The sequence below is a fragment of the Prunus avium genome, chromosome 6 (genome assembly GCF_965620075.1).
Source record: "Prunus avium chromosome 6, drPruAviu1.hap1.1, whole genome shotgun sequence".
In the NCBI taxonomy this organism is placed as follows: Eukaryota; Viridiplantae; Streptophyta; class Magnoliopsida; order Rosales; family Rosaceae; genus Prunus; species Prunus avium.
Genome location: NC_142289.1, coordinates 5,640,095 through 5,660,716, shown reverse-complemented (window position 1 = coordinate 5,660,716; position 20,622 = coordinate 5,640,095). Strand labels below are relative to the sequence as shown.

Genomic DNA, 20,622 nt, shown 5'->3' with positions numbered 1-20,622 from the left:
AAATTGGTTAGGATTAGGCTAGTTTAGGGTTTTATTTTCCTTCCATTCTAATCCAAACGAAAAAATAAGAAGCAACCGGGACGAGTCGTTTATTGTTATAGTCCTACAAGCATAGGCAGCCCATTAGTATAAGTAAGGAATGCAACTGAGGAACAAACTGAAGGCTAACTTCTTTTTTCCTTGTACTAGGCAAAGAAAATTGGAATCAACCAACTACTAAAGTCTTCCACTTACCTTCTTCGAAAGTCTTGGCCACTATCAAAGAGAAAAATACTACCTACTCTATTAGTTCAGCATTAATCTAATAACACGAAAATTAAACAAAAGGGACATAGCTTTTTCTCTCACATGATCATTCACATCATAAAAACTGAACCCTCGAGGAAGTCTTCTTTCTTTAATTATTTTTTTGGGTTTGGTCGGAAAACCCTCGAGGAAGTTCACAAGAAAAAGTTTTGAACTTTCCTGAAGTGGTAAGCCACGTGTAAGCTGGTGAACAAAACAGTTTTGCTGCTACAGTCGCTTGACCTACTGTAGCTAGCAATCCTTGTGGTGGTCAATGGTGCTTTGCTTTCTGTTCTCCCTTGTCTAGGAAGTCTTGCAAAATTACCCTTTTGGACCCCTTGGCTTTGCATATTCCATCCATGATTGTGATTGAGAGAGAGCTCTGTTTCATTTGTTTGCCACACATCAATGATTGAACTCGCCATATAAATATGGTGGCTACTTGAACAAGCTTCAACCACTAACCGGAGTTTACACGAAGAGAAAATCCAAGGCTTTTCTTACCGGAGAGATAGAGAGTCATGGGCGCTGATTACTATAAGATTCTTCAAGTACCACGAAACGCCAGTGAAGTGGACTTGAAGGAAGCTGCCGAGGCCAAATTCAACCAACTCTGCCAAGCCTACGACGTATGTAATTGTAATGTCATCTTTTTAATTTTACTTCGGAGCAAAAATTTCTCAAAATTCCCACCTGAAATTTATTACTAATCAAATATTGGGCAGGTTTTGAGCGATCCTCGAAAGCGAGCAGTGTACGATCAGTACGGCGAGGAGGGTTTGAGTGGAGAGTCAAGGCCCGGCCGGTCTCGGGTCCCAGAAGATATATTCGCGGAGTTTTTTGGAGGGAGAGGCGGCGGCATGGGCCAGTCACGGGATGACGGGTCTCGGGACCCGGAAGATGTGTTCTCGGAGTTTTTTGGACAGAGGGTTAACATGGGCGAGTCACGGGGCGGTGGGTATCGGTCTCTGAGCCCCGAAATCAGGAGTATGAACGGTGAAAATATATTCGAGTCGCTTAGAGCCGCAGCGGAGGGCAATGGTCGGCAGAGGAAAGCAGCGGCGATAGAGAGGACATTGCCTTGTAGCTTGGAGGAGTTGTACATGGGCACCACCCGAAAGATGAAGATTTCTAAGGATGTTGTTGGTGCTAGTGGGTAAGAAATGAACAAATACCTCACAAGACAAGATCATGTGCCTCTATTTGGTTTATCTTGTCATTGATCTACTTACCCTTTTGAATCCTTCTAATTGACTAGAAAATTGAAAAGGATTTTAAAGAATTCTGACTTGTTTTGTTTTCTTTGGTCCTACAGAAGAAGAAGCACAGTGGAGGAAGTGCTAACCATTGAGGTTAAGCGAGGTTGGAAAAAGGGCACCAAAATCACTTTCCCCGAGAAAGGGCATGATGTAGAGCGAGGTGTTATACCAGCCGACATCATCTTTACCATTGATGAGATGCCTCATAATTTTTTCAAGAGGGATGGGGATGATCTTGTTGTCACTCAGAACATTTCTCTTGCGGAAGCTCTGACAGGACACACAGCGCTGATGACAATGCTTGACGGGAGAAGTCTGCGGGTCTCCGTTGATTCGATCATCGGTCCCACCCACGAAGAAGTGGTTAAAGGGGAAGGAATGCCTATCCAGAAGGAACAAGGCAAAAGGGGTAACTTGATTCTCAAGTTCAACATCAGGATCCCCAAGCTTACCTCAGAGCAGAAAACTAGCATCAAACGATTGTTAACATCTTCGTAAATGCTGATTGTACCATCGAAGTTTTTCGTCTGCTTTTCATTTTCTCTGCACCCAAACAATAGCTTTCTAGGTTTCCCTTCGCCATCTACCACCAAGCTTTCCTCTGTGTGTGTGTGTTGTGTTAACTGTGTTCAAGTAGATTGCTCTCTCTACCACATTGTTGTGATGAACGGGAGCAATTATTATTGTAATATATGGTGTAATCTATGCTCTGTAATTAACTCTATTTAGGAGCACTTCCTGTTTCACAGCCCTTGTTGATTGTGATTCCTCCAATGGTAAAAGGAAACTCAGTTAACATAAAAGTAAGAAGCTCTAGCTGATTAAGAAACGGTCCCAGATATCAAATCAAAAACTGGACTTGATCTGTGAAATAGTAAACCACGAATCAAAGGCAAAATAGGCAGCATAGGTTCAATATTCTTCATGTTTCTTGCTTGAAGTTTACGTCAAATTCTTGTATTAATAAGGAAGTGGAAATGGAGCTTGAATTTGTATAATGAATCAAAAGATCATAAAATGAGTCTAAGTGACTAGTACCAAGTGTTTAGGCCTTGATTGAGCTTCGTTTCTTTTTTCTATAAGCAGATGTTTCTTGTCGAGCAATGATAATGTTGTTGTAAGATGGTTTACCTGATGAACAATGCCCCTTACTTACACTTGGCACATGAGTAATTTTATTTTCTCGTGTGGCGATTATCCGTTAGAACTTCTCCCTATTATTTCAGTGCTTTGATATTCAGAGCCTGAAAATTAGGGGAGAAGAGCTCAAACGGACAAAATGAGTGTGAAAATCACTACCATTTAAAGAAGAGAATTTGATTTCGAGACTCTCCAATTGAGTAGTGGACATAGGGGTTTAGCCAGAGCACGGAGTTTAGGAGAGTTTATAAACACAAAGAGATAGAAACAGAGCATCAAACAATTGTTAACATTTTCGTAAATGCTGGTATGGTGGTAGCTCTCCCTACCATATCACCAAACTTTTCTCTCTGCTTTTCATTTTCTCTGCACTCAATCACTAACTTTCTAGGTTTCCCTTCACCATCTGCCAAGCTTGTGTAAGCTTTCCTGTGTGTTCTTGTGTTGGTTGTCTAGGCTGCAAAGTTTTTCTCAGTATCATGCAGTAGCACCAAAAAAAAAAAAAGGCAGCTCATCTGATTAATAGACGGTTTCAGATATCAAATTAAAAATTGGACTCAATGTTTGAAGTAGTAAACGCTGAACTCAAACAAAAGATCATAAAATGAGTCCAAGGAAGTGTTCCGACATTGAGCTTAAACCTAAATTCAATTTATATTGTAGATGTTTCTTGTCGACCAATGATAGCCTTGCTCTAAGATAGTTTACCTGATGAACTAATCAGCCTTGCTTACGGTTGGCACATGAGTCCTTTTTCTCCCATCACCAGTTTTGTAAGTAGTTGATTAGTTTATTTGTGGGGTAAAGCATTTCATTCAGAAGAGTTCAAAGAAAACTTGTGTTGTAAACTTTATTTTCTGATCACCAAAGGGAACCAAAAGGAGGACGCATAGAGAGATAGCTTTGTCCCCTCCTATCTAAAATACCGACTAAGCCCTCATAGAAATATTGACCACACAAACAAACCCCTCACAGAAGTATTGACTCAAAACTCTTCAACTTTTCACAAAAGCTAACCCACAATGCTGCTACAGTCGCTTGAGCTACTTTCCTCGTAACACAAAGTGTGCCTTGTGTCACGGGATGACTCTTGAAGCCTTCCTTCCGTGCGGCCTTAGACTTGATCGCCTCTCCGAACAAGCTAAGTCAGCCTTCCTTCCTGCAAAATAAGATCGAACCAAGCAAGAACACAAGAACAAGAGCAAGAACGATAAGAACGCTCAAGAACACTTAAGGACACTTGAGAGAGTTTGGGAGAATATTTGCTTGTATTGCTACTATGCTTTACAAGTTGTGAGGTGAGGATTCCTAATGAGGAACCCTCCTTATATAGAGGTCCTAGCTCACCAAACCCTAAAATGGAGGGCTAGGATCGAAACAATCTAACGGTCTAGAATCGTTGCTACCTAACTTTACAGATACATTGAATCTAGACATTAAGTAAAGGGATCTAGAATGATCCATCCGACGGGCCGGGCCTTGAGCTTCTCTTGTTGGGCTTGACCTTCACAAATGAATCTTCTAGAAGGGCCCAATAGTTGTTGGGTTGAACCTCCAACATGCGGGCCGTGACATCCTCCCCCACCTAATCTGGCGACGTCCTCGTCGTCGAGGTTGTCCCGTCTCGTTCGAATGCTTCGATGTAGTCCTTGTACTGCCATAAGGACTCCCCTTTCTCCCAATTTCCTTCGGACTCTGGCAGGCCCTTCCATTTGACAAAGTACTCAAAGTACCTCGGTACACCCTTGCTTCGCACCTCTCGCTTGGCCATGATGCACTCAACTTCCCTGTCAAATGAAGTCACCATCAAAGGCGGAGCTCGTTGAGACTCCCCACGACTTGGCTCCTCGGGGTCGGCATGGTAGGGCTTGAGATTGCTCACATGAAACACCGGATGAATCTTCAGTCGTTGCGGTAGTTCCACACGGTAAGCAGCTCTTCCCACGGTTCGGAGGATAGGAAATGGGCCCTCATATCTCCTCAACAACGCCTTGTGTACCTTTCTAGTGGACTTGTGTTGAGAGGGGTTGAGCTTCACAAAAACCAGGTCACCTGGTTGGAATACAACATCACGCCGATGCTTGTCCGCCCATTTCTTCATCTTCTGAGTTGCCTTCTCTAATTGAGCCCGAGCAAGCTCATTAGTCACCTGCCAGTCCTTGGCCGTCTTGTATGCAGCAGGGCTACTCCCCGTGTAGCCTGACACCACTGTGCTTGGAGTCATAGGTTGTTGTCCCGTTGCCAACTCAAAAGGACTTGACCCTGTCGACTCTGACCGCTGCAAATTGTACGAGAACTGAGCAACATCCAACAACTTTGCCCAATCTCGTTGGTTAGCACTCACATAGTGCCGTAAGTATAACTCCAACAGTGCATTCACCCGCTCCGTCTGGCCATCTGTCTGTGGGTGAAAGCTGGTAGAGAAGTTCAGTTGTGAGCCAAGTAGCTTGAATAGCTCCGTCCAGAGCTTACCAGTGAAGCGAGTGTCACGGTCACTGATAATACTCTTCGGGACCCCCCAATACTTCACCACATGCTTCATAAATAAGCGTGCGGCTTCCTCCGCTTTGCAATCCGTCGGTGCGGGGATGAAGGTAGCATACTTGGTGAACCTGTCGACCACCACCAAAATAGAGCCACACCCTTCTGACTTGGGTAGACACACAATGAAGTCCATGGAAATACTCTCCCATGGTCTGGTTGGAACAGGAAGTGGCTCTAGCAACCCACCCGGCTGCTTCTGCAAGGTCTTGTCTTGTTGGCATACAAGGCAAGTCCGCACGAACGAGTCTACATCTTCCCGCATCTGTGGCCAGTAGTAAGCTTCACTCATCAACGCCAAAGTTCGATAGGTGCCTGGATGTCCCGCCCACTTCGAGTCGTGACACTCCTTTAGTAGCTCTCGCCTCAAATTGTCCCACCTTGGAACATAGATTCTCTTCCCTGTTGCATATAGAACACCATCATCGAGCCAAAATCTTCTTGTCTTCCCATCTTTGACAAGCTCTAGTAGACTTTTGGCTTGGGGGTCATGCAACAAGCCCTCTCGTATCCTCTGCATGAGAGAACTCTGTGGTTGTACAACAGCTGCAAGTGCGGCCTTCCTGCTTAAGGCATCAGCAACGACATTTGTCTTCCCTTGCTTGTACTCCAGTTTGTAGTCGAACTCGGCCAAGAAGTCTTGCCACCTAGCCTGCTTGGGTGACAACTTCGGTTGGGACTGAAAGTAGCTTGTGGCAACATTGTCAGTCTTGACCACGAACTGAGAACCAAGTAGGTAGTGCCTCCAAACTCGCAAGCAGTGCACTACGGCTGTCATCTCCTTCTCTTGAACGGTATACCTCCGCTCGGTGTCATTGAGCTTCCTACTCTCGAAAGCCAATGGGTGTCCATCCTGCATGAGTACACCACCAATAGCAAAATCTGATGCATCAGTGTGTACCTCAAAAGCTTGGCTAAGATCAGGAAGTCTCAGCACTGGTTCCTCCATAAGTGCCTTCTTCAAGTTGTCAAAGGCACGTTGGCATAGTGGCGTCCACAGCCACGTCTTGTTCTTCTTCAGCAAATCCGTCAAGGGGGCGGCAATGGCTGAATATCCCTTGATGAATCTGCGATAGTAGTTGACTAATCCAAGGAAAGACCGCAACTCAGGTACCTTGGTTGGTGGTTCCCATTCTTGAATGGCTCGCACCTTGCCCTCCTCCATGAGCAATTGTCCACCCCGTATCTTGTGACCAAGGAACTCCACCTCATCTTGGGCAAATGAGCATTTCTCCTTCTTCACATATAGCTGGTTCTCCCTCAGAACTTTGAACACCTTTTGCAAGTGCTCGAGGTGTTCTTCTAGAGAATTGCTGTACACCACAATATCATCGATGTAAACCACAACAAATTTGTCCAAGAAAGGATGGAATACCTTGTTCATTAGAGTGCAAAAAGTAGCAGGGGCGTTAGTCAGGCCGAACGGCATGACGAGGAACTCATAAGACCCATATCTTGTCACACATGCGGTCTTCGGTTCATCTCCCGGTGCGATCCTCACTTGATAGTATCCCGAGCGCAGGTCCAACTTGGTGAAGTACCTAGCTCCTCCCAACTGATCAAACAAATCTGCAATCAAAGGGATTGGATACTTGTTTTTGATGGTCACCTTGTTTAGCGCCCTGTAGTCGATGCACAACCTCAGTGTTCCTTCCCTCTTCTTCTGGAAAAGAACTGGGGCACCATAAGGGGCCTTGGACGGTTGGATGTAACCAGCGTCCAACAACTGCTTCAACTGCTTCCTCAATTCCTCCAACTCAGGAGGTGCCATCCGGTATGGCGCTTTGGCAGGGGGCTTGGCACCCGGTTCCAACTCTATGGCATGATCCACCTCTCTCCTAGGTGGTAGAGTGTTGGGCAGCTCCTTCGGCATGACATCCGCAAACTCTTTAAGGACTGCTTCTACAGCTCTAGGGACTGGTTGGACTTCCTTCTCAACTGCCTCAATCCTTACAGTCGCAAGGAACGTCTCTTCGCCCTTCTTCCAAGCTTTGGAAAACTGCATGGCTGACAAGAGCTTCGACTCTCCTTGTTGCCTCATCACCGGCACCATGCATGGTATTGCTCCCTCCTGTGCTATGCACATAGTATTGTAAAATGGAATGGGAAATGCCTTTACCTTGTCCATGAACTCCATTCCAAGCACGACATCGTAGTCATCCATCGAGATCACGGAGAAGTCGGCTACTCCCTTCCAAGTGGCAATGTGCAGCTCCACACCACGAGCTACTCCATCAATTGGCTTAGCAGTTGAATTCACCGTCTTCATACTGCCTGCTTCCTTTGAGACCCGGCACCCAAGTCTCTTTGCTTCCCGCACTGACATGAAGTTGTGAGAAGCACCCGTATCCACTAGACAACGGGTTGTCTTGCCATCCACCATGGCATCGACATACATCACGCCTTTGGCTTGAACCTGTGGCTTGGGGACTTTGGCCTGTAGGGCATTGAAGCGGTGAATGGCTCCCATCCCTGCTTCCCTGTTGGCCTCCTCTTCCTTCTCCTGGTTCATGGCATTCAAGGCTTTCTTTTGTGGGCAATCCCGCATCATGTGCGGTCCGTCGCACAAGTAGCAAGCTAGCTTCGACTTATCCTTCCCCTTGTCACTTTTGTCATTCTTCTTCGCAAATGGCTTGTGACTGTCGGACTTATCTCCCGACTTGCTACCCTCCTTCGGCTTGTTATCTCCCCCACCGGATCCACTGCTACTTTTCTTGCCTTTGAACTTTGAGTCACCTTGATCTGTCTTCTTGAACTCCACAAGAGACTCGGCTGCAGCAATTGCCTCTGACAGGGTTTGGACATGTCTCCTTTGCAACTCCAGTTTGGCCCAATTCTGTAGGCCACTCATGAAGTACATGAGCTTGTCTTCATCTGTCATGGTTGGCACCTCGAACAACAGGTTGGTGAACGTGGTGACATAGTCTTTCACGCTCCCCGTCTGCTTTAGCCATCTCAGCTTCTCCTTTGCCTCATACTTGGCATTCTCTGGATAGAAATGCAGCATAATATCCTTTTTAAATGCATCCCAGGTATCTAGTGTAAACGTACCTTGGTCGATTTCCATGGATCGACGACGCCACCACATGAGAGCATTGTCGGTGAGAAATAATGTTGCCGTAGTGATTCTGGACTCATCATCGTCCATCTTCAGATACTTGAAATACCTTTCGATATTCCACAAGAATGTGTCTAGCTCCTTCGCTTCCCTCTTCCCATTGAAAGCTTTGGGTTTGAAGGAATCTAACACCTTTGGTTCCTTCGGAGTCCGAGTCTTGTTCAGGACAGCTTCCTTGCACAAGGCCCAATCTCCCTTCACATCCTTCACCTCATCACGAAGCGCAGTAAGCTCCGCCAAGAAGTGATCCAGCTTGGTTTGGACATCTAGCTTCATCATGTCTAGCGCGGAGTTGAGGGCTCCCTGGAATTGGCCTTGAAGCTCTTCCACAAAAGCTTCGAAACCCACCTTCGTAAGGACGTCCTCCTCGAGTCTCTGATCAAACTCGTTCACGGCATTCTCCATCTTAGAAAGCCGCTTCTCCATCGTGGCTACGACATCTCTAGATCGTTCCCTTTTTGATTTGCCCCCACGCTCCATATTCACCTTGGATGTATCACAATCTATATCGGATTCGCTCTTCGACATGTTTCTTCGAATGATTCGAGCTTCAGCTCTGATACCAACTGTCACGGGATGACTCTTGAAGCCTTCCTTCCGTGCGGCCTTAGACTTGATCGCCTCTCCGAACAAGCTAAGTCAGCCTTCCTTCCTGCAAAATAAGATCGAACCAAGCAAGAACACAAGAACAAGAGCAAGAACGATAAGAACGCTCAAGAACACTTAAGGACACTTGAGAGAGTTTGGGAGAATATTTGCTTGTATTGCTACTATGCTTTACAAGTTGTGAGGTGAGGATTCCTAATGAGGAACCCTCCTTATATAGAGGTCCTAGCTCACCAAACCCTAAAATGGAGGGCTAGGATCGAAACAATCTAACGGTCTAGAATCGTTGCTACCTAACTTTACAGATACATTGAATCTAGACATTAAGTAAAGGGATCTAGAATGATCCATCCGACGGGCCGGGCCTTGAGCTTCTCTTGTTGGGCTTGACCTTCACAAATGAATCTTCTAGAAGGGCCCAATAGTTGTTGGGTTGAACCTCCAACATGCGGGCCGTGACACTTGTCTAGGAAGTCTTGCAAAATTACCCTTTGAACCTTTGCTGGTTCTGCAAATTCCATCCATGATTCTGATCCAGCTCTGTTGCTTTTGTGCCATCAATAATTGATCTCACCCTATAAATCAGGTGCTACTTGAAGAAAGGTTTTGCCAGAGCTTAGAGTTTAGGAGAGCTTTAGATGCACAGAGAGAGAGAGGCATGGAGGGATCAAGGGTTTTCGGGTCACGGAGCCAAGAAGTTGTATTCCCGAGAATAACTTTTGCGCAGTTTACGCGAGGAGATGGGCCTAGGAAAGCTGCGGCGATAGAGAAGACATTGCCCTGCACTCTGGAGGACTTGTACAATGGCACCACCAAAAAGATGACGATTTCTAGGAATGTTGTTGGTGCTAGTGGGTAAGCCCTTTTCTTTTTCTTATGAATATTTTTGTTTTAATTTTGGCATAGGGGGTGATGAAAATGTCTTTGGGGATCAGGGAAGCATAATTTAATACCAAACATGGCCTTAGCTTGATGATCTTATCATTAGAAATGCTATATGGTTTATCTTCCAGCTGGGCTGGTGTGGAAATTAAAAGTGACTAGAAAATTATAAAAGTGATTTTACACAACTTTCTTTTCTTTTTTGTTTGATACTGCAGAAGAGAAAGCACAGTGGAGGAAGTTCTAACAATTGAGATCAAGCCTGGTTGGAAAAAGGGCACCAAAATCACTTTGCCAGAGAAAGGTCATGATGTGGAGCGAGGTGTTATACCAGCTGACATCATATTTACCATTGAAGAGAAGCCTCATGATTTTTTCAAGAGGCATGGGGACGATCTCACTGTCACTCTGAACATATCCCTTGCGGAAGCTCTGATGGGTCACACGGCGCAGCTGGCAACCCTTGACGGGAGAAATCTGAGGGTCTCCATCGATTCGAATTCGATCATCAGTCACACACATGAAGAAGTGGTTAAAGGGGAAGGGATGCCTATTCAGGAGGGACGAGGGGAAAAGGGGAACTTGATTCTCAAGTTTAACATCAAGATCCCCAAGCTTACCTCAGTGCAGAAAGCTGGCATCAGACTACTGTTAACATCTTCTGTCTGCTTTTCATTTTCTCAGTCATTTTCTCTGCAGACGAACACTAGCTTTCTAGGTTTCCCTTCATCACGTACCAAGCTAGTGTTTGGCTGTATTATGTTGTGTTGTGTTATTTATGTACTAGCAGATAGATTGCTCTCCACCAATTAAATTGTGATGAATGGGAGCAATTATTATTGTAAAATATCCTATTTATGCATGCTTTGTTGTGATTAATCTATTTAGAAGTAGTTTCTGTTGCAGTGGCCTTGTTGATTGTGATTCCTCCAATGGTAAAATGAAACTCTGTTAACAGTAAAAGATTATAAATAAAAAATTGATATGTTTGTATATGTAGCCATCAGCTGCAAAGGTTTTCTGTGTATATTCAGCTAATTCTACAATCCCATTCCAAGGAGGGATTGTTCTGACAGGCTTGAATCTCAAGGTTAACACATAAATATTTAACTTACAGAAGAAGAAGCACAGTGGAGGAAGTTCTAACCATTGAGATCAAGCCTGGTTGGAAAAAGGGCACCAAAATCACTTTCCCAGACAAATCGAGTGTGAAAATCACTACCATTTAAAGAAGAGAATTCGATTTCGAGACTTTCTCCAATTAAGTAGTGGACATAGGGGTTTAGCCAGAGCACGGAGTTTAGGAGAGTTTATACTTTATACACACAAAGAGGTAGAAACAGAGCATCAAACAATTGTTAACATTTTCGTAAATGCTGCTATGGTGGTAGCTCTCCCTACTACATCACCAAACTTTTCTCTCAGCTTTTCATTTTCTCTGCACTCAATCACTAACTTTCTAGGTTTCCCTTCACCATCTGCCAAGCTTGTGTAAGCTTTCCTGTGTGTTCTTGTGTTGGTTATCTAGGCTGCAAAGTTTTTCTCAGTATGATGCAGTAGCACCAAAAAAAAAAAAGAGCAGCTCATCTGAATTGGACCCGAAATTTTCCCCTCCAACATCTCTGATTGGCATGGGGCGGAGAAAGGTGGTGATTATCTGTTTGAACTCCTCCATATTATTTTTGTACTTTGAAAATAAGGGGAGGAGGAGCCCAAACGAACAAAATGAGTGTCAAAATCATTACCCTTATGAGAAAAAAATTCAATATTGAGACTTTTTTTCATGTGGATGATCATGAGCAGTTTGTAAGTAGTTGATTAGTTTATTTGTGGGGTTTAGCATTTCATTCAGAAGAGTTAAAAAAAATTTGTGTTGTAAACTTCATTTTCTGATCACCAAAGGGAACCAAAAGGACGCATAGATAGATGGCTTTGTCCCCTCCTATCTAAAATACCGACTAAGCCCTCATAGAAATATTGACCACACAAACAAACCCCTCATAGAAGTATTGACTCAAAAGTCTTCAACTTTTCACAAAAGCTAACCCACAATGCTGCTACTTTCCTTGTAAGACAAGTGTGCCTTGTCTAGGAAGTCTTGTAAAATTACCCTTTGAACCTTTGGTGGTTCTGCATATTCCATCCATGATTGTGATCGAGCTCTGTTGCTTTTGTGCCATCAATAATTGAGCTCACCCTATAAATCAGGTGCTACTTGAAGAAAGGTTTTGCCAGAGCTTAGAGTTTAGGAGAGCTTTAGACGCACACTGAGAGATAGAAACAGAGGAGAAAAACAGAGAGAGAGAGAGAGAGAGAGGCATGGAGGGATCAGGGGTTTTCGGGTCACGGAGCCATGAAGATGTATTCTCGTCGGGTTTCCATGAAGATGTACTCGGATGGAACCCGTTCAGCGTCGGCAACAATAGGCCGAGGAAAGCTGCGGCGATAGAGAAGACATTGCCCTGCACTCTGGAGGACTTGTACAATGGCACCACCAAAAAGATGAAGATTTCGAGGAATGTTGTTGGTGCTAGTGGGTAAGCCCTTCTCTTTTTCTTATATATTTTTGTTTAATTTTGGCATATGGGGTGATAAAAATGTCTTTTGGGCTCAGGGGAGCATAATTTAATACCAAACATGGCCTTAGCTTGATGATCTTATCATTAGAAATGCTATATGGTTTATCTTCCAGCTGGGCTGGTGTGGAAATTAAAAGTGACTAGAAAATTATAAAAGTGATTTTACACAACTTTCTTTTTGTTTTTGTTTGATACTGCAGAAGAAAAAGCACAGTGGAGGAAGTTCTACCCATTGAGATCAAGCCTGGTTGGAAAAAGGGCACCAAAATCACTTTCCCAGAGAAAGGTCATGATGTGGAGCGAGGTGTTATACCAGCTGACATCATATTTACCATTGAAGAGAAGCCTCATGATTTTTTCAAGAGGCATGGGGACGATCTCACTGTCACTCTGAACATATCCCTTGCGGAAGCTCTGACGGGTCACACGGCGCAGCTGGCAACCCTTGACGGGAGAAATCTGAGGATCTCCATCGATTCCATCATCAGTCACACCCATGAAGAAGTGGTTAAAGGGGAAGGCATGCCTATTCAGAAGGGACGAGGCAAAAAGGGAAACTTGATTCTCAAGTTTAACATCAAGATCCCCAAGCTTACCTCAGTGCAGAAAGCTGGCATCAGACAGCTGTTAACATCTTCATAAACGCTTGGTGGTAGCTCTCCCTTTTCTGTCTGCTTTTCATTTTCTCAGTCATTTTCTCTGCAGCCAAACACTAGCTTCTAGGTTTCCCTTCATCATGTACCAAGCTAGTGTTTGGCTGTATTGTGTTGTGTTGTTGTGTTACTTGTCTACTAGTAGTAGATTGCTCTCCACCAATTAAATTGTGATGAATGGGAGCAACTATTATTGTAAAATATCCTATTTATGTATGTTTTGTTGCGATTAATCTATTTAGAAGTAGTTTCTGTTACAGTGGCCTTGTTGATTGTCATTCCTCCAATGATAAAATGAAACTCAAGTTAACAGTAAAAGATTTTATTTTTTATTTTTATATTTTTAAATTGATATGTTTGTATATGTAGCCATCAGCTGCAAAGGTTTTCTCTGTATATGCAGATAATTCTGCAATCCCATTCCAAGGAGGGATTGTTCTGACAGGCTTGAATCTCAAGGCTTAGAGGGAACAGTGGAAGTGGTTGGCATGGAAATACAAAAATAAGCAGCTCTAGCTGATTATAAACGGTCTCAAATAACTTAATCTTGGACAGAACAAAGTCATTATGGAATCTGATTCTAAGGTGCTTGTGGATGGGGTTGCTGGTAACATTCACAACGGGGCATGGAATATTGCCCCAATCTTGGATCTTGGAGGAAATTAAGACTCTTTCCTCTAGCTTCTCTGAGGTGTGCTGGAAGTGGGCTCCTCGGAGTGTAAATCGTGCTGCTCACTTGGCTGCTAAGATAGGATCGCGAGCAGTGGAATCTGAGTGTTGGGTCGAGAGACCACCACCGTCTCTAGTTGGTGTGTTGGTGTCTGACGGTCTGCCTTGCCCTCCTCCAACCTTTTGATTTTTTTTGTGGGAAACAGGTTTGCTGTGTCTGAGTTCCTAGTGTGTTATATGTGGCCCTGTTTCCACCTTGGTTTCGTTTATGGTGTGTTTACTTTCCCTTTGTTTTTCGTTGCCCCTGTTTCTGAGGTTTCTATGAAATTCAATTGACCAAAAAAAAAGGGTCTCAAATAGTCAAATTAAAAATTGGACTTGATCTTTCACACAGTCAACGCTCAACCAAAGGCAAAATAGCTTTCAATATTTGAAGTATAGCTTAAGGACTTGTATTAGTGACAAAGTGGTACTTCAATTTGTATAAAATAAGTCTAAATTGCAATTGCTCCAACTTTGAGCTTAAACCGAAAATGAAGTTTTAATTTTGACTTGAAGCGTTAAGATTAATTAGTATTCAACACGATCATAAAAATTTACAATGTGACTCAGTTACAAGTTAGTTTTGAGTTTAAACATATTGAATTCGAAGTTCACCATAAGATTGTCTCATGTTGATAACAAAGTGGACATAGATCTTCAGTTTGTATAAAAATTACAAAATGAATCTAAATGACTTGTGAGTGTTCCAACATTGACCTTAAACCAAACAAAAAGAAAAAAAAAACAGAGGAATATGGGGCCAATATGAAAATAACAATAAGTTAGAGGCATCTAATTGAAATTGATATAATATTCTCGTGCGAATAGCAATTTCTATACATATAAGACCCGTCGGTAAATTAGAATAGAAGTAATATTTTAGATTCTCTCTCACCGTTGTTGGGTTGGGGGACTGGAGGAGTGGCTTTATCAAGTATCCACGACCTAAACACCCTCTCTTCTTTCCTCTCTTGTTTGTCTTTCTTCTTCTCTCTCTCTCTCTTCTCCCACGTTTACATGCATCTTCTTCTTTCGATCTGTCTTCATGCTCTGTCCCTTGGCTTTCTGTAATTCGAACTCGCTCCGCAGACTCAATCCCTTACACTAAATTCCCGATTCCCTCCGAAACGCGTCGTTTTAGATCCCATGGAAATGGCCTCGAGTCCGCGAAACGTGGAGGAGATCTTCAAAGATTACAGTGCTCGAAGAACTGCTGTTGTCCGTGCTTTAACTTACGGTACTCTAATCTCTCTCTCCCTCTCTTTCTCTCTCTTTTTTTCGGTTTTGAGAATCTCTGACTTTTTTTTGGTGTAATTGTTTTCTCACAGATGTCGATGAATTCTACGGACTCTGCGATCCAGGTAATGCCAAATTGTAGATCAGACTTATTTTTTTCGTTTGCTTGCTTTCTAAATTTTTTAATTGATTTATTTTGTTAATTTTATGTATATGTCTTATCGGAAGACAACTTGTATATGTTCCCCTAAACACTGAGAATATGCGAAAATAGGAAAATAAATTGGTATACATCGTCCGTTGTTTGATTCTGCTAAATCTTAATTTTACTTCAAATGAATTGCTTGCTACAATTGAAAGTTTGAAACTGCGTTGGACCTTAACTGTAGTAAATAATTTCATTGTAGTGGAAGTTCAAAACAATTTCCCTACTTCTTTGAAGGCACAACTTATGATTTTTGTTTTTAACTCCCATTGGTATAGATAAGGAGAATTTGTGTCTGTATGGGCATCCAAATGAAAACTGGGAAGTGACACTTCCGGCAGAAGAAGTCCCACCCGAGCTTCCGGAGCCAGCACTTGGGATCAATTTTGCAAGAGATGGTATGAACCGCAAGGACTGGCTTTCTCTGGTTGCTGTTCACAGTGATTCTTGGCTGCTTTCTGTGGCTTTCTATTTTGGAGCACGCCTTAACCGCAATGAGAGGTATACAATGTTTTACTGTTGTTGCTGCACGTGTGATGTAGATAGTGTGGTAGTATCCCTAGTTCTCTGTTGTTGATTTAAAATGTCTAGATGCTCAACTGAAATTGAACGAATTCAGATTAGGTTGAAGATAGGGAGAGAACTAAGAGAGAAATTGGGAACAAGGAAATTCTCTGTTTCTATTCATTGCTAATATTAGCCTTTGTTCAGATGCTTTTATACAATCAGTCTGATTACATAAGATTAACAAACTAGCATAAGATTTATCAGTAGACACTGTAGGAGACACGTGATCAGTAAGAGTATTCCGTCAGGATTTGGGTTTCGTGTTTCATATAATGCCTGATGCACAATACCAACATGAGTGGAGAATTTGGTTTAAGTGCTAGCCATCTCCCTTGATGATAGTGTAAGATTGAAATCATAGATTTTGTGATAGAAATCCATTAGTTTACATGTCAATTCTTCATTGTCCCGCTTACCATTATCAAACTAGAAATGAAACTAAAAATGCCCATTACGGTCTTTGAAGAATTTTGAGCACTTGGTCCCTTTTTCTGCAATTTGCACCAAGACACCATTGCTTGACATAGGGGAACTGCATTGTAGCATAGCCTTGCTTGAGATTCAGTGGTTTTATTCATCAGGACTTGTTCTGTATAATGACAGGAAACGCCTCTTTAGTTTGATCAATGATCTGCCTACTGTCTTTGAAGTTGTGACGGAAAGGAAACCCGTTAAAGAAAAGCCCAGTGTGGATAGTGGAAGCAAATCTCGAGGCAGCACAAAGGTCAGATGGATCAATTTCTTGTTTTTTTTAATTTTCCCTTTAGATTTCGTGTTCCCCTTTAAGGTTCTCAGTTGGTTCGGAAACTTTGCGCTTTGTTTCCCCATCTTGTTTGGAGATATATCTTGAAACAAACTGCTGATGTTGGAATACATATTTGTTCTGTGGCCGTTAACTGGTTCCTCTTTTCTGTAGAGATCCAGCGATGGAATTGTGAAAAGCAATCCTAAGCTTCCAGACGAGAGTTTCGAGGAGGAGGATGATGAACATAGTGAAACTCTCTGTGGGAGCTGCGGCGGTAATTACAACGCAGATGAATTTTGGATCGGCTGTGACATCTGTGAGAGATGGTTCCATGGAAAATGCGTGAAGATAACACCTGCCAAGGCTGAGAACATCAAGCAATACAAATGCCCATCTTGCAGCTTGAAAAGGGGCAGGCAGTAGTGATCACTCAACCTCAAACCTTCCGGGGTAGGAAAGGCAGATAGCTCGTCGTCTCAGTGGCTGACAAAAGTAGTATAGGAATGTCACTATTTAATGTAATGCATTTGTTGTTGTGATGTTTGTTCATAATAGATGCTTTTTCAGAGGGGTTGAAGCCTGCCTTCTTCCCCATCAAATGTTGCCTCGGCTTTTATATTATCTTCCAGTTATTAATTTACGACAAATGTATGAAGAATATTTGCTTCTTGTTAGTGTTATTGTTATGTTTCGTGTTAAGTATACTATAAATTGAAAAATTATAATTATCTTGATAAACAAAATGGTATGTTTAATACTGAATTGATTTTCGCTTTCAAGTCTAGAGAAGTCTACGACAGGGTTGGCTAATCCGAGAAAATCTTTTCAGTTTCTCATGCGTATGTGGGAATTTCGGTGTGACCGTTACATAATTTATTAATTCACTTATGTTTCTATACCATAGCTTCATAAAATATGAACAACGTTGTCGAACTGAGTGTAGTTTTACTAGGTTTAGATCCATTACTCATACTTGGGACCCAAAAAAAACAGAAAAAAAGGATTCATTGCTCATACATGGGCCCTCCCAGATCTGATTTCCCAGTTGGTGGGGTTGACTTTGTTGGGATGTCGACATGTTTATTCTTGATTTTATTTTCATCGATACATATCATTTGCACAACTTCATCTTATGTGTATAAAACCATTTTGTGCAACATTGATTTTCTATTTTTTTTTTATTAGAAAAAGAAAAAAAGAATTACAAATGTGACAACAGGGCAGATACAATTTCGGGCAAGTTGCCCTTCTATTTTCCTGGTGAATAAGGTTTTGAGTTTTGACCAAGAGACGTTTACTTCCGGACACAACACAGCAAACAAGAAACCAAGTTGAAATATTTGACTAATTAAGAAAGGTTTGAGGAAAAAAAAGGAAAACTAAGTTTGAAATGATTTGGACTCTGCTCATTCTTAGTTTAATCCGACATTTAGAGACAGCCTAAGGCATATATTACATCCAAACGTAGCACATCACTTAGTTCACATCGATGATCAGCTAAGTTTTGTTTTTGTCCGCAACTGTTTTATGTGCTGCTCCCTCTGTCTATAATCTTCCTCCATCTCTTTGAGCAATGCTTGGGGCTGCTCTGATACCGGTCGAATTTGAAATGGGTCCGAGTCGATCAGATAGCTCTGCAGGGAGGGAGCGCCTGCGCTGGACGCAAGAGCTACATGATAGGTTCGTAGAGGCAGTCACTAAGCTTGGTGGCCCTGATAGTAAGTTACTATAATTAAGTCTAAATCTGAAGTTGGTCCAATTTAATTGTATGTTATGTGCATGCATATTAGGTCATTGAGCCTTATGTTTATATAATCTGTTTGCTTAATTTATAGGGGCAACACCAAAGGGCATCTTGAAGGCTATGAGCGTTTCTGGACTGACCATCTACCATATCAAAAGCCATTTGCAGGTTCTCTATCCTACTCTTTCTCTTATGTGTTCTTAATCTGCCTAGGTTAAACTAAAACTTTTCAATTTTAAGCCTTAATTTCGGAGAAGTCGCTGATTTTGTTTTAAATTTTTTTAAATTTTCAGAAGTACAGGATATCAAAGTTCATTCCAGAGTCGACCAGTAGTAAGTTTACTTGATACTATTTTTTTCCCTTAAAAAGTTTGGTACATTTTCTTTACCATACTTACTAATTACTGCTTAAATGTTCTCTGGTGTTGTTTCGTTTTCCACAGAAGGCAAACTTCAGAAGAAAAACATTTCAGAAATGCTGCCTAATTTCGGTGCAACGTCGTAAGTAATCATGTCCCCACTCACTAGCTTGAACTACAAGTAACAATTATATGCTGTTTGTTATACCAATTAATCACAGGCTTAACTATTTAATTTCCACCCTGCTGTGTGTTTTCAACACCTTCCAGTGGTGCTCAGCTCAATGAAGCCTTAAAAATTATGCAGATACAAGTACAGAGGAGACTGAGTGATCAAAATGAGGTATATATATATGTATAATCTATAAATCTATAAATACAAAAAATTAACATGTTCACTCAATTACTAATATGTTTTTTTTTTTTTGTGGGTTATTAATTTTAAGGTGCAAAAGATTCTGAAACATAAAATTGAAGCCCAAGCAAGGTTCCTTGACATATTTTCAGCAGAACGCCATAACAACAACAAGAACCGTCCGATCTTAATTACAAAACCCAGCAAAGTACCGTTGCCTCGGACATCGCTGCCTTCACTTTGTGAAGACTCAGAATCAAATGCAAAGGAGTTTTGTTCTGACTCAGAGGCTGACAAGATTGAAATACAATCCTCTGCAGAACAATTCCAAGCTCAGAAGAGGCTTAGGCTACATCATCAAAACGACGAGGTCTGCGAGCTAGCACTCAATTCAGAGTGGTATAATCAAAGCCCCAGCTTGCTTCTCCCTCATGAGGACCCTCTGAACTTTCCTTGGAACCTTGCAGCCTGCTCATCTCCCTTGGTGCCCACCTGCTTTCTATAAGTATTTTTTTCTTTCTATGAGTGCATAGATATAGTTTGTTTGCTGCAACAAATGGGATATTTTGATTTTGTTGCTTCCATTTATTTCTCTGCTCTACTTGGAAGTTTGTGGAAGCAATCAAAATATCCATATCATATTTTTAGTATATATACAGAAGTAGTTAAAGATGTTTCCTAATAAAATGATTAGCATGATCTTGTGCAACACTTTCACTAGTGCCAATGGGTGAATTAGAACATGTAAAATAAAGATTTCATTTGGGGTTTAGTGAGCAAATAATGCTGGGTTTGTTTCTGAAATAAACTAACACTACATGGTATTGTATTTTTTTGGCTTCTTGTTTTGATTGACCATGGTATTGTAATATTAAAGAGATTAAAAATCTGTTCTTCTTTTATATGTTTACCTCCCTACTCACTGGCCAATATTATAGGATTCATTTGGGAGTAATTATGGACATGTCAATAATCACTTGTATGAAGAATTACTTCTCTATATAATCACTGAGAAGAAGCACATTCTGTTTGATTCTCCATAAAATCACTTAAAATCATAAAAGTGATTATTGGCCTATCAAGAATCACTTCTAAACGAGCTCTTAGCCTTATTGATTTGCCTGGTACATTTTTGTTCTTGGGCAATATTAGACTCAATAATTTTACTTTACCATATGAATTTATAAACGAATACAACTCGTCCATAAATTGTGAATATGCGTATGTTGGACGAAGGCTTAAAGACTATTGCTTCTACTTGTTGGGCAAATGGGCAAGCTTTGAGCTACGGTGTTATGGCCCGAAATAGCTGAGCTATCTTTGAACTGCTTAATTTTGGGTTGAACGTAGGTTGGCCCATCCCCTTAGTACATTTGGGCTCCACACATGTTGGAAAAGACAGAAGAAGGAATTAAAAAGTTTCTTAAATTTGACCACCAAAAAAAATATAAAACCCCCTACTTCTAGAATGTAGAGAGGGAGTGAAGGCTCCACCTCTACCCATGATGGTTGTTTGTTTTCGAAATTTTGTATATAACTATCATATTGTCACGTGATTTTATCAATATACATATTATAATATTATTGAATGTTTGAATCGATCTTACATGGAACTAAAGTATAACATTAATAAATAC

General features: G+C 41.8%; 5 protein-coding genes across 5 annotated transcripts; all 5 read left to right on the top strand.

Annotated features, from left to right (window-relative positions):
• Positions 1–694: 694 nt before the first annotated feature.
• On the top strand, positions 695–2,292 carry LOC148293536 (uncharacterized). Its single transcript, XM_088254353.1, has 3 exons — positions 695–914; positions 1,011–1,441; positions 1,601–2,292. The coding sequence occupies exons 1-3, from the start codon at positions 807–809 to the stop codon at positions 2,040–2,042; spliced, it is 981 nt and encodes a 326-aa protein (XP_088110479.1). The 5' UTR covers positions 695–806; the 3' UTR covers positions 2,043–2,292.
• A 7,207-nt stretch (positions 2,293–9,499) lies between these two features.
• Positions 9,500–10,736, top strand: LOC110770463 (protein psi1-like). The gene is made up of 2 exons (XM_088254354.1): positions 9,500–9,804; positions 10,050–10,736. Exons 1-2 carry the CDS (start codon positions 9,608–9,610, stop codon positions 10,642–10,644), a joined length of 792 nt encoding a protein of 263 aa, XP_088110480.1. The 5' UTR covers positions 9,500–9,607; the 3' UTR covers positions 10,645–10,736.
• A 1,308-nt stretch (positions 10,737–12,044) lies between these two features.
• On the top strand, positions 12,045–13,320 carry LOC110770464 (protein psi1). The gene is made up of 2 exons (XM_021974602.2): positions 12,045–12,368; positions 12,611–13,320. Exons 1-2 carry the CDS (start codon positions 12,151–12,153, stop codon positions 13,050–13,052), a joined length of 660 nt encoding a protein of 219 aa, XP_021830294.1. The 5' UTR covers positions 12,045–12,150; the 3' UTR covers positions 13,053–13,320.
• Positions 13,321–14,652: 1,332 nt separating this feature from the next.
• LOC110770490 (PHD finger protein ALFIN-LIKE 1) lies at positions 14,653–17,226 on the top strand. Its single transcript, XM_021974634.2, has 5 exons — positions 14,653–15,011; positions 15,103–15,135; positions 15,494–15,716; positions 16,386–16,506; positions 16,699–17,226. Exons 1-5 carry the CDS (start codon positions 14,921–14,923, stop codon positions 16,948–16,950), a joined length of 720 nt encoding a protein of 239 aa, XP_021830326.1. The 5' UTR covers positions 14,653–14,920; the 3' UTR covers positions 16,951–17,226.
• A 792-nt stretch (positions 17,227–18,018) lies between these two features.
• LOC110770498 (myb family transcription factor PHL6-like) lies at positions 18,019–19,895 on the top strand. Its single transcript, XM_021974643.2, has 6 exons — positions 18,019–18,245; positions 18,363–18,439; positions 18,565–18,604; positions 18,715–18,772; positions 18,901–18,973; positions 19,077–19,895. Exons 1-6 carry the CDS (start codon positions 18,101–18,103, stop codon positions 19,488–19,490), a joined length of 807 nt encoding a protein of 268 aa, XP_021830335.2. The 5' UTR covers positions 18,019–18,100; the 3' UTR covers positions 19,491–19,895.
• The last annotated feature ends 727 nt before the right edge of the window (positions 19,896–20,622 follow it).

Excerpts from the sequence above, each read along its gene's own strand:
- LOC110770463 (XM_088254354.1), top strand. The coding sequence starts at position 9,608 with ATGGAGGGATCAAGGGTTTTCGGGTCACGGAGCCAAGAAGTTGTATTC. Across the intron at positions 9,805-10,049 it reads AATGTTGTTGGTGCTAGTGG|AAGAGAAAGCACAGTGGAGG; the intron begins GTAAGCCCTTTT and ends TTGATACTGCAG.
- LOC110770498 (XM_021974643.2), top strand. The coding sequence starts at position 18,101 with ATGCTTGGGGCTGCTCTGATACCGGTCGAATTTGAAATGGGTCCGAGT. Across the intron at positions 18,440-18,564 it reads ATATCAAAAGCCATTTGCAG|AAGTACAGGATATCAAAGTT; the intron begins GTTCTCTATCCT and ends TTAAATTTTCAG. Across the intron at positions 18,773-18,900 it reads CCTAATTTCGGTGCAACGTC|TGGTGCTCAGCTCAATGAAG; the intron begins GTAAGTAATCAT and ends AACACCTTCCAG.
- LOC148293536 (XM_088254353.1), top strand. The coding sequence starts at position 807 with ATGGGCGCTGATTACTATAAGATTCTTCAAGTACCACGAAACGCCAGT. Across the intron at positions 915-1,010 it reads AACTCTGCCAAGCCTACGAC|GTTTTGAGCGATCCTCGAAA; the intron begins GTATGTAATTGT and ends AATATTGGGCAG. Across the intron at positions 1,442-1,600 it reads GATGTTGTTGGTGCTAGTGG|AAGAAGAAGCACAGTGGAGG; the intron begins GTAAGAAATGAA and ends TTGGTCCTACAG.
- LOC110770464 (XM_021974602.2), top strand. The coding sequence starts at position 12,151 with ATGGAGGGATCAGGGGTTTTCGGGTCACGGAGCCATGAAGATGTATTC. Across the intron at positions 12,369-12,610 it reads AATGTTGTTGGTGCTAGTGG|AAGAAAAAGCACAGTGGAGG; the intron begins GTAAGCCCTTCT and ends TTGATACTGCAG.
- LOC110770490 (XM_021974634.2), top strand. The coding sequence starts at position 14,921 with ATGGAAATGGCCTCGAGTCCGCGAAACGTGGAGGAGATCTTCAAAGAT. Across the intron at positions 15,012-15,102 it reads TGTCCGTGCTTTAACTTACG|ATGTCGATGAATTCTACGGA; the intron begins GTACTCTAATCT and ends GTTTTCTCACAG. Across the intron at positions 15,717-16,385 it reads CGCCTTAACCGCAATGAGAG|GAAACGCCTCTTTAGTTTGA; the intron begins GTATACAATGTT and ends GTATAATGACAG.